This window comes from Trachurus japonicus, chromosome 21 (assembly GCF_045865225.1).
Source record: "Trachurus japonicus isolate A0001 chromosome 21, Traja_1.0".
NCBI lineage: Eukaryota > Metazoa > Chordata > Actinopteri > Carangiformes > Carangidae > Trachurus > Trachurus japonicus.
The window spans coordinates 13,964,458-13,977,255 of NC_140927.1; the positions used below are offsets into that span (position 1 = coordinate 13,964,458).

Genomic DNA, 12,798 nt, shown 5'->3' on the forward strand with positions numbered 1-12,798 from the left:
CTTCTCAGCCTAGTAGAAGTATTTGAAATTAGCCTGCTAACAAGCTAGCCCATCCCATTAGCAACTTTCTGCAGTCTCCATTGAAGACATAGAGCTGCATTTTTATTTACAGCACATCCACACTGCCCTTACTTTGTTGCTTATAAAATTAATTAAAGAAAGACATAATATTGTATTCTCAGTGAAGATTGCATGTATGATATTTTCCCTCTATTATAAAAATAAACCATCATCATCAGAGATCATATCCTTGGTTATAGTTTCTCTGTCAGACCGTTACTGTCTGGTTTCAATTAAATTAACTACTTTATTTTACTTATTTGACTTCCCCTTCGTCATCCCCTTTCTCACTGTCTCAGACTGTCTAATCACTAATACGTGCACAGTTAATAAAGTGCATGAAAGTACAAGTGCAAAATTGCTTGAAGTTTTTAAATAGTTCATATTTCTCCAGTTCAGAATTGCAGAACTGTATTTTCAGTTTAACCTCACAGCTCACATTAAAGTTTTATTGATTTAAAATGGGTTTTAAATGGTTGCACTTGCCAACCTGGTGCTCTGGAACCTTGGTGCCTTGTTTGTCGATGTGATATTGATCGCTCTGAGGTGGGCCGTTCCCTGCTGTCCACACTGCTTGGTAAGCAAGCCAGTCATGACCCACTTGCTAGATTGACCCTCTTAGTTCAGTGGACTTGAAAGTACCACAGACGGGGAAAAAAACACACACATTCAAAAATAAACTTGCTTCTGTTTCTTTTTCGTCTACTTGGGGACACTTCTTTTTCCTCACACAGCATGCCTGATTCATGCCAGACATGTTGTGCCACTAAACCGTTAAGCTGAAGAGACAGACAGATTGACTTGTGGTAACAGAATGAATATAACAGTAAATCCTGCACTTTTCTCCTGGTATAAAGGGGGATTTGGTTACAAAACACCAAGAGCTCTGTTGCTCCATTGCAAATGATGTCGAATGTTTTTGGCAGTGATCCTGATGCCCAAATTAGTCAAAGACAGAAATTCTGAAAAGCCAAACTCAACTAAAGTACACATTGCTGAATCTTAGTAAAGATTCAGTTACACTGACTTTTAATGAAGCAATTAAAAAAAAACTATTGTAAGCTGTGACAAAAAAACAAACATTGTAACGTTTACTTCCTGTCCTTTCCTACAGTGGCACAGTCTCCAAGGGGCTGCTGCTGAAGGCCAAACAGGACGGCTTCTCAGACCGACAGGTTGGTCAGATTCTGGGATCCAATGAGGAAGCAGCCAGAGAGCTGAGGCTCAAGCATAATATCCGACCCTGGGTCAAACAGGTGAGAGTCACTGGCTGCTTTTTACGGCTTCCAACATTGCTCAGACAAACTTTCAGTATTTGTCTAAATGATAACAGTCACGCCCCTTACGGTTAGGGTTCTGTACATTTTTATCCACAAATCATTGATCACCCAAAGCTTCAAGGCTTTGAAGCAGTTTAAATAATAGATTCATTTGTTAAGAAGAACAATGTCAGCCTTAATTGTTGTTTTCAGTCAGTTTCTTTTGTGTGTTTTTTATTTTTTAATCAGAAGTAGAAATGGCCACACTGGTATAATACCCATCACAAGTACCGTAATAGTTTTGCATTTAAGCATTTATTCAAATTAATGTACAAAAGAATGAGTGGTGATGTTTGGCAAAAGTAAAAGTTATTATACTCATTATGTAAAATTCCTCCTTTCAGAGTGTTAAAATATTAGTGCACAAACCATGTAAAAATAATTCCTAGGTCTAAACTGGAACAACTGCCACTTTTCTGTGATGGAGTTTACACTTCTGATAATTGAGATAAATGTAACAAGGAATATTAAACCTTTTCATTACTGCTACTCTGTGGCAAATCAACTAACCCTTCCTTTGCATGTGAATATATCAGCCATTTCACCCCTTTCTTTTCTGTGTTCGCTCTTTTCAGATTGATACCTTGGCAGCAGAGTACCCAGCTATGACCAACTACCTGTACTGTACCTATCATGGTCAGGTATGTATTGCATATTCTACATGTATGGAGCCATTATGATGCATATATGCCCAACCAATCACTGAAAATAGAACTAATATATAGTATACTAGTATATTTGCTATGATAAAGATATCTTATTTTTAATCTAAATTGTAAGATGGGTGTTGTTTCGCTGTGTAAAGGAAAGACTGGCTTCTACACAAGTTTGTTTGTACAATGTTTTGGTTTATTTATCCATTTCATCAGGAACACGACCTGGACTTTAAAGACCAGGGAATTATGGTTCTTGGTTGTGGGCCTTACCACATTGGTAAGTCCAACAATTTGATTAGTAGGTTTCTTGTATATTCTGCTAAATGTCGCAGTTGTAAATATATGAGCCTGTTTATATTCCTGTGGCATGCTATTTATTTACAACAAGAGTTCATACATAATAAATGATTAGGTTAAAGAATCAGACTTTTTGTAAAAATACAAAAAGTGTCAACCTCACAAAGGCTGACAGTATTAGATTTTTTTTTGCCAATAATAATTAGCAATGGTTTGTATCTCGTAAACAGCCAGCTGTTACGTTTAAACTTTGATTTGGAAAGACTTACTGAAAAGGGTTGTTTCAGCTCTATCCCAGTAATATTGTCCAGGAACAACAGACAAGATCTTACTAAGAAGTGTGGTTCTAACACGTAATTCTATATATGGCAAGTTAAAAGTTAATAATTATAAAATAATAAATAATAAGACATTTGCGTTGTATCCCTGCAAGTGACAACTTTGTAGTTGTATAGTTCTTATGCTGAATTTGTGATCTTCATGGTGCTCAAATTAATCAGCATTTTCATCCGGCAGGGAGCAGTGTTGAGTTTGACTGGTGTGCAGTGTCCAGCATCAGAGCCTTAAGACAGATGGGCAAGAGGACGGTGGTGGTGAACCACAACCCTGAAACAGTCAGCACTGACTTTGATGAGTGTGACCGCCTCTATTTTGAAGAGTTGACCCTGGAACGCGTCCTCGACATCACACAACAAGAGGTAAGGACGCACTGGCACGGAGTGTTTTTCATTTGACAAAATTCAGACAAAGTGCACAAATTCAGAGTTACCTTTTCCGTTTTGTTGTGGAAGAAAACATGTATTCTTTCTAACACTACAAAAACTTTCTTCATGTTATCCTTGGCCCTATCTTATGCATTGAGAGTCAAGGAGGACACTCTGGTCTGGTCAGATATCTATCAATAAAAACGTATATATATGCATATGTATTGAGTAGAATCTGATTGAAAAATTACAGTGCGTGGCAATCAATTTGGAGCGTAATAATATTGATCAGTACCACAGAACAAATATAATGAAAGAAATCATCACATCACACATCAACCAGGTCAAAGGGAGGAAACACACAAACAGTGGATTATAGACTAAAAAACTAATATAGATTTAATGTTCTAAAAACTGGCTCACATTCATCAACATAATAATGACCCAATAATTAATTCAGCTTAACCTTTTGGATTTGTGTCGGCTTGACTGTACAGCTCAAGATGAATTCTTTATAAAAAATGTATAAATCAAACATTAGCTGAGCTGTGACTTATTATCATGGAGTTCCCACAGAGCAGGGGAGTGCTGAGGGAAAAAAAGAAAAGAAAAAACATGACATGGATGCAACATAACCGTCAATATCGTGAAATTCTCTCTCTAAATGTTCATATGAAGTCAATGTATAAACTCATTAAACAGCAAACTGCCCAGCTTTTTTCTGCCTTAACCTCCAGGGTGGTCATGGCCATTAAAAGCCGCCAAACAAAACCTTTATCCCTGTCAAAGAGGGACGGGAGAAAGTATAAATTGGTCCTAATTGGGACATGTATTATGCAGCACTAAAGACTCATCTAAAATTTAAGAGCTTAGGTTTCTGTAGTTACAGGTGTAAGGATTTTTTTCTGAGATTTTTAATCTCTCTACAACACCCATAGTTAATGTAGTTGTGCTTGTTAAATACTTTTTGGGGTAAATATATTCTTAAACAGTCATTTTATATTGCTGGGAAGCTTTTTATTTATGACTAAGTGCTGAGGAACATTTTATATTATATTATTGTCATTTAAACTGTAGAAATCTCTTCTGTATACTTTCAACAAAAAAAATAAAAAATTGGCAGCAAGTGCCCAAGCAAGTAGGCTAATAATCCTAGTGTTGTGACGATACATATTACAGTGTCACATAATAGTCATTTGCTGGTCTAAATTTAGGATAATGCCAAATTTCAACCAGAAAGACCAAATGTAAGGATTGTGGTTTGAATTACATCATGATATTTGACATAAGGGCACCATGATTTTCCAAATACTGAACTTTCTTGTATGTAACCAGGCTTAACTGGTTATGCCATATAATATGATTTTTTTTTATATATATATTTTTGGGGCATTTTTTGCCTTAATTTTGATACTGTAGGACATTGTAGAGAGAAAGGAAAGCAGGGAGAGAGACTGGGGGAATGATATGCATAAAGGATCGTCTCGGTCGGGAGTCATATGCATATATGCCAACATTACATGGGACGTGCTCCCTAACCACTCGACCATAGAGCACCCCCCGTATAATATGATTTGGACCTTAATATCAAGTGCTGCTCTGTGGTGTGTTGGGAGTCAAGGTAAAAACCTCCTATCCCTCTGATATTTATTCTGCACAATATATTTCATGGCGTCTTTGTGTTTATGTTGTATTGTGTCTCTATACGCTAATGTCCATTGACTTTCCAATGCAGAGGAATTGTAATCCAGTTAAAGTTGTGATGGGATCAGAGTGTGATTAAGTGTTTGTTTGCTCAGGGAGATAGCATTACCATCAATCCTTCTCTCAGAGCTACAGTCCCCTCTTTCTTTGTATGTGTGTGTGTGATAAATACGGCATTAGAGCATGGAGATAAACCCTGGACAGGAACAGGAGAGCAGGTCCATGAATAATGAAGCGATACAACCTGGCATTGCCATGGAAACAGCCTCCCCCTAGATCAGCTAGACAGGAGAAGGGTTTGCATTCTGTGCATACACACTTGTTCAGGTTCGCGTACTCGCGCCTGCACGCACGCACACATACATACGCACGTGCGCTGACACACAAACACACACACACACACACACACACACACAGACACAAAGTGCATTCAGAAAGTATTCACTTCACTTTCTTAGAATTTCGTTTTGTTGCAGACTTACGCTTAAGTCATCTAAATTCATTTTTTCCCTCATCAATCTAGACTTGGTGCACTATAATGGCAAAGCACAAACAACAACGTTAAAAACAGAAATTTCACATTGGCATAAGTATTCAGAGCAGAGATTGATGGAGATTGATGAGGGGAAAATGAATTAGCATAGCAATTAGCATAGCAACAGCATAAAGCTGCAGCATAATAAGATGTTGGGTCTGAAAACTTTCTCAATCCACTGTAAACCCCATCCAACCGCGGTTATAGCAAAACCTGCAACAGTATGGGGATGAACTATTTCTGTTTGTCTCATATTTGAAATGTGTGTTCAGTGGCCAGAATAAATGTGTGGCCTCAGGTTTCAGACTGTAAATCTTGGCTGATCAGGACGCCGACAACTCATCAGATTATCTCCCCTTCTCCCGTTGTCCTTCTTCTCTTTCTTTTATTGTTTCTTGTAAACTCCTCTCCTCTCCCCTCTAGGGTTGCTCTGGCAGCATTGTGTCAGTGGGAGGCCAGATCCCCAACAATCTGGCCGTCCCGTTGCACTTGAATGGGATAAAGATTCTTGGGACGAGCCCCCTGCAGATTGACCGGGCGGAGGAGCGCTCCATCTTCTCCAGTGTCCTAGACGACCTCGGGGTTGCCCAAGCCCCGTGGAGGGCACTGAGTTCACTGGTGAGAGGAATAGGTAGTGGGTGTGTTAAAGATAAATTGTAGCATGATATTTTTATGACAGGATTTGAGCACCGAGGGACAGCTTTTGTGTCCTCGAGGTGTCATCTAAGATAATGTTCTACCTGTCCAGCAAGATAAGCTCAGTTGCACTGGTGCGACAGCTTTCCCTACTGAGAAACTTTACTCATCGCTTTCAGAACTATGTTCCTCACAGAGGCAATGCACCCCCTAGTTACAGTTTAGATCCTTTGTGTGGCCCTTTCAGCCCGCTGTCGGCTACGAGCACTGGCGAAACCCCACTGTGGAACATGTGGGGCAATGAAAAGTGTCTGCAGTTAACGATGAAATGCGCCTCCTCCATTACCGTTCCTCATATATTCAGTTACCGCTGAGGAGTGATTAGCTGGCACGCACAAAGAGCAAGTTCTGTGTCTCTCCAGAGTCCACCTCCATCTTCTATTTCCCTGCAGGGCGTGAAGAAACAGTTTGTTTTTATTGGGCCAGAATAACTTTGAACAGCCATGAGGAGATGCTTTTTGCGTCTCTGGGAAGCTATTTAGTGTTTGTAAATGGTACTCCACCTAGTGAGTGAGCAGTGGGTAATGATAGAGAGGAAAAAAAGCCTTGCCCCGCAGAGAGCCTGAGAAGGAGAGAAAGAAAGATGATGATAATGATGATGAGGAAGAGGAGGACAAACAGCATTTCTCTCACTGCTAGACTCCTTCCACAACTTCTGCTCTTTTATTTTGAATGGAAGAAAACAAAATCAGAAGGGAGATGAAGCAAGGCTCCACTTACTGGCTGTTGGTGCACTTATATTCTCCCTTTTACTCTTGTGATTTGGCCGATATGGTTTTCACCTGTCATTGTCTGGAGCCTTTTCAAATGCACGTGTTTGAATTGAGAACACCTTAGAATGAAAGTTATTGTATGAGAAGGTTGTTACTGGGAGGACGAGCACAACACACCCCCTTAATATGATATTGATACTTTGTTTTCTCTCTGAAGTGGCTGCAATCTAAACCTTTTAGCATTATTGAAGTCACGTAAAAATTCAAATACAAAAGAAAAGTTCAGTGTTCTTGTTTGAAACCATTTTTTAAACACCCTTTTCATGAAGAGTCTCTATTGGTTGGTTTTCAGTGTGTTTGTGTTGTTTGTTAGAATACTCTGTTGGCTCTGAAAATGATTCATACCTCAGAGACAGCACAGCAGGTATCTGATCTATATTACGTGCATTTTGATGTTTTGGCCAATAACTTACAAACTATCAGGTCTAGATCAAAACTCTCACCACAGTTCAGTGACTATTCTTTTTTTTCCCCATATACTGATACAGTCCCAACAATTTGTGAAGGTGGAGGTGGATGTGTACGACTGCACCTGTGTCTATTACCCAGAAAACTATACTGTTGGGCCATAGTGCATCACTTTACCTCATGGTCCAAACTTGCAGGGGGTTTCAAAGTGTGTCATACTCACTGTTTACTAGTCTCACCTTTATAACATGATTGTACGTTTAACATTGCACTTGCTCGCCTTTCACAGGAAGATGCCTTTTCGTTCGCCAACCAGGTGGGCTACCCCTGTCTCCTCCGCCCCTCCTATGTTCTTAGGTAAGTCTTAACATATGTCAGCCAACATAAAGTAAATAACATTATCACATCGTCATATCAACAGCCTCTTAATCATGAATGAAGTAGCTAATTCAACTTGAGACTTTTATTAACAAGCACATTTTATGTACTTGTGTTATACACTTCAATGGCAATAATTTACATAGAGTTATAGCTTATGCTAAATAACTGACAAACACAAGGAAGAAAACCGCAGCCTTTGTCAGCTGAGGCATGAAGAGGGGAAAATATCTATGGTCTTTGTCTGAATTGCTTATTCACAGTCTTATTGCTAACTTTAGTTGATTAATAAACTGAATTCAGCAAAGTGCTCCTTCAGTCATGCAGTGACACTTCTATCCAGCAGGTGTCGTGGTGTGACCCTGTATTTAGCAGGGCTTAGTGTCACTGAGAATACACTTATGCATTATGAAGTTTTGGACTTTACATTCATACTCTGATATTTTTTAATCTTTTAAGAGAATCTATCTGTATTGTTAAGCACTGTGCATTACCCTGACCGTCAGCCAAAAGGTCACATTTTAAAACTACCAAAGTTCAAAGTAATTAAATTCAGTGAGGGGGTATCCAGCACTAGCCATTATTATACCATTAACCCTTAAACAGCCAACGTGCACCAGGAGATACACCCACTTTAACATCCTGTAGGGGGTGTGCTGGGAGGTTTTCACTAATTAAGTTTGCATTTATCAAAAGTCTTGTCTGGTATTAGCATCTAGATGATATGATTTGGTTCAGGCTATCTTTCATCGTTTCGTCAGCCTGTTCTGAAAACATCATGGCTGCCAGTGGTGGAGAACCTGCTTCCTTCCGGGAACTAATCATATATTAGTCATACTTATTTTCAATAAAACAACAATATAAATTCCTAAAATTAATTAGAACAGTTGTCTAAGCATTCTCATGAAGAAAAAATGTTCCAACTGTGTTTGTGGTGTTACTTAGCAGCTTTTGAAATGTATGTATCCCGTGAGATACGTTGCCAGATTAGGGGTAGAAATTTGGTCAATGTTCATTATTCAAAATGTTGTTTCAAACTGGAAGGCATGCTAATAATTACTGCAGTATCAGATATTATCATGCACAGCTTTGCCCATTACAACAGTATAACTGTATTTTACTTAAATAAATATATTTATTTTCAAGCAGGGCATCTCGGCTAGGTCATTTTATGGGAAAAGAAAGGATGTGGTCAACTGCTGTCACAGAACCAGTCACACACAACACAACAATAAATACAGACTATAAATAGCTAAAAATAAATAATAACTGGTGGTATGTATGTAGTTAGGGGTGTAACAAATAGTCAATTCACGATACTTTACGAAATACGACATAGGACTCACGATATGAAATAGTCACGGTATAATGTAAAGTGTGTGGGGGGGGGGGGGGTACCCAATGAAGATCTGTGTGTGACAAATTTTTGTCTGATGAAAAACAATTTGACTGCAAATGGACTTTATGCACAGTTCCATAAGCCAGCTCGTTTATTTCTCTGTCTTACATTATTGGACCCACTAATTAATCCAGGTGTGTCTGACCTCACAACAATGGTCAGACACACCTGTATTAATTAGTGGGTCCAATAATGTAAGACAGGAAATAAACGAGCTGGCTTATGGAACTGTGCATAAAGCCAATTGGACTGCAAAAGTTGGAGAGAGTGTTTTTATTCTTTCTTTGTGAAGCAAAACACTCCTGCACAGATTTATCAATCTCACTAGTTCGTTTTTATTATTTCCTATACATAGAAGTTTTGAAAGCTTTTGACTTGGGGCCTTTATACTTTTGGCTCAAAATGCACAACTCAAAATCATATCTCTTAGCTTATAACAATTATAACAATTCTGTTTTTAACAAGTAGATCCCTACCTTGCTGAGGCTGAAACTACAGCGAAAAAGACATTATCTAAGACACAAACATAAAACACCTGAGTCAGGCAGCCCACAAGACCTGGTCTTTTTGTTTTTCAGTCTTTTCCAAACTATGTGCACAAAACAAGCAAGTATGTTGCCATCTTCTGCCATTCCCATGTGCAAAATGTTAGAATACAATGTTATTATGAGTTAATTTAAGATTAGTGCGAAATACAAACATAAAATTCTGTCTCTCTAAAGGTAAATGCAAAAATATATTTTTTTAATTTCTCCCTTATGCAGACTTAGAAACATACAAAAGTTTGTTGCCTGTCTTCACTATAAAACAGTGTTTCCACTAGGATTTTTTTATGGAGTAGCAGCAGTGGCGTGTCACTTCTTTATGAGACTGCTTTCTAATGAGATTACAAAGTTGGATTGGAAAAAAATAATAAAATCAACTTTAAAAGGTCTATGTGTAATGTAAATGACCAAGGAATATAACAATGTATAACTTATCTTCATCAAAATGAGCATTAATATGTTTATCATTTGGGCTCTTTTTATACCTTAATAGGGCAACGTATCCCGGGAGATACAACTCATAAAATCCAAAATATTTAATATATATATATTTTGAATTTTGAAATATTTTTCTTAGGGCCTAAAGAGATGAGTGATAACATTAAATTATTTTTTGCAACTTATTTTCCACTCCTGCCTGTTTAAGGGTTAATAATATATAGTTTATTATTATTCACAATTTCCTATTCTAGTGTGTATACTGCACATGCAGAATACTGTTTTAGATGAGGATGCGCTCCTCTCCTGCACTGGTGCAGGGTGAACTTTGTCTAATCTTTCCCCTCCCCAAAGGGTTTTCACTCTTCCCCTTTGACATACTTGGTAATGGTTTTTGAATGTTCTTCCCAGCCTCAGTGCATATGCACAAACTCACAAATTTACACACCAAAGACTCTCTTCCTTGTCAGATTCATGCTTCATATTTATCTAACGGTGAAATGCAAACTCACACGCACGCTCACACCCAGAGTTTGAGGTATTTGGCCCTGAAATATATTCATTTGATAAGTTTATAAAATTCTTATGACCCATGTCTTATTTGCATACAAAAGTCCATCACTGATTTTGGTTAAGAAAACACAATTTCTCTGACAGACTTGACACTGCGGGACACAGCTATATAATGATGTGTGCAAGCAATTAGACAGGTTTCAGGCTAGACCATAGTTTAATCATTTTTATCTTCATGTCACTCCACAGTGAAACCGTCTCAGTTCTTCAATGTTTTGTAAGAGCTGCAAAAGCCAATGTTGGCAGGAGAGAGGGAGTGGAATGCAAATGCACGGTAGTTCTGAGGAATTTCTGTCTGTGTGAAAGCATATCTGTGTGGGTGAGGGATGTAATCAATCAAACCCAAGTAATAAACACAAGCATGAACAACCTTACCCACTTTTATACACATCAATCAAATGGTTTTTGTTGTGATCCCATTGTTTTATTATCGTGTAATGAATTTTATTTTTTCTTGAATTCTTATTTTTGCCTCCATAGGATATATCTTGAAATCGACAGAAAAATGTACATGAAAACAAGAGTAACATGAACACAAAATACACACTCCCTGGCCAGTCTATTTTTAGGTCCAGTCTTTATATTTGGACAATTATATGCCAATTCCCTCACAGCCTTAACAGATAGAGCAGGTGTTCAGTCTACATTAAGACAGAAATGTCACTGCACTTCTTAAATCCAGTTATGGTGAAAGTCACAAGTTTTCAACATCCACCGGAATTAAAATATAAATTAGACAATTTCTATTGAAACAAGAATAGACAAACTAAGGACTACTGTTACTACTTCAACCGTTAACAATATTAGTACCTGTCTCAACTACTGTTACAGCTCAAACTAGACTGATAGACAGGAAAACATAGTTTTGCATTATTATTTTATTCTTGTAAAAGACTCGAGGACTGACTGGGAGAAAATATAAGCTGTTTATAGTTATTCCAAATGACCAAAGGATTCATTTGAAAATTCAGAGGACAGTGATGCAGGAACTAGATGGCATCCAAGTCAAGGCTATGCCTCGATGTAAATGCATATGGACCTTTTATAGTTGGTGCTCAGATGAAGGGTCAGTATTGGTTGGAGGGTTGGACATCTGTCTGCCCTTGAGCTACAGACAGTGAAGGAAGAAAGCTCTGACTCAAGCCTGTGGCCTTGATGTGTCCTGTTTCTCTCAACCACTCCTTTTCAAACAGGAGAATAGTCTGGCTACCAGTCTAAAATCAAAAACAACAACCACAACAAAACTAGCCTAAATCTGTTGTTTTTTAATGACGAAGTTCTGAACTCGTTTTGAAGAGCCCGGAGTGCTTTTCGACCTAAATAGCTGTTCTTTTCCCTTTCTCTCTCTTCCTCTCTCTTGTGCCTTATTTTGACTGTTTCCAGACCTTGTTCCCGATGGTAATAGTGATGCAACAGAGAGATAATGAGTGTTTTGAACAATCATTAGAAGCTTGTATGTTCTCCCCTTCGCTTGCTGCTCTTCCTCTCCCGTGGCCTTCTGTTTTCTCTCGCTCACTCTTACCCCCTCTCTCTCTCCCGCTTGCATCTCACCAGTGGCTCAGCAATGAACGTTGTGTACGGAGAAGAGGAGATGAAACGGTTCTTGGAGGAGGCTGCTCAGGTGTCCCAGGTGAGATCACTGTTATCATGTCTGCACGTGTAAAAGAGACATATTGCCAGAGAGCTCCCTCCAAAAGTTTCACCCTGGCCTTTCATTTGTCGCTCTCTTGAAATATATCAAATTAGCATGTTTGGACATCCACAGGATCTTGTTGTCTCTATCACACACATACACACGCTTTCAGCCTCTGTTTTTCATCTCTCCTTCTCCCTCTGCTTTCAATTAACTACTGCTACCAGCTGGCATGTCTGTTGGCTAGTATTGTGTGCCCATCTCTACCTCACTGAGCACCCAGGTGGCTCGGGGGCAGCTGGCCCCTCCGAGGGCCTCTACCTGGGGCTAGAACCACACAAACACACACACACATGCACACCAGATCCTCTGAGCACCAAGGCAAGCTTGTTAATGGTGGTTTAATAGATTTAAAACAACTAATGAGGACATATTCCTGTTTTACATTTAATTCTTAAAACATGCAAACAATGACGCTCGTAGGTGGATGGACAAGCATGTGAACATTAGTTTGTATTTGCTCCATCCAGCAGATATGATTTATAATGAATCGATGACCACTGGGTTAAATGACTGACTATCAGCTTTAGCTTTAGCAGATGAGCAGTGTAGGAATCACGGAGGATCAAAAGAAAGTCGACAAATTACCATAGACTTGAAAAAGTTAATATATACAGTAT

The 12,798-nt window shown here is 38.7% G+C and overlaps 1 protein-coding gene across 1 annotated transcript in view; it reads left to right on the top strand.

Moving 5' to 3' along the window:
* The window catches only part of cps1 (carbamoyl-phosphate synthase 1, mitochondrial), a 53,895-nt gene that overhangs the window by 22,711 nt on the left and 18,386 nt on the right, over nt 1-12,798 (top strand). Inside the window, exons 22-28 of the mRNA XM_085766136.1 lie at nt 1,175-1,316; nt 1,955-2,020; nt 2,249-2,312; nt 2,849-3,030; nt 5,699-5,893; nt 7,442-7,509; nt 12,040-12,115. Coding sequence (XP_085622262.1) covers nt 1,175-1,316; nt 1,955-2,020; nt 2,249-2,312; nt 2,849-3,030; nt 5,699-5,893; nt 7,442-7,509; nt 12,040-12,115 — 793 coding nt within the window. The remainder of the gene's footprint in view (nt 1-1,174; nt 1,317-1,954; nt 2,021-2,248; nt 2,313-2,848; nt 3,031-5,698; nt 5,894-7,441; nt 7,510-12,039; nt 12,116-12,798) is intronic.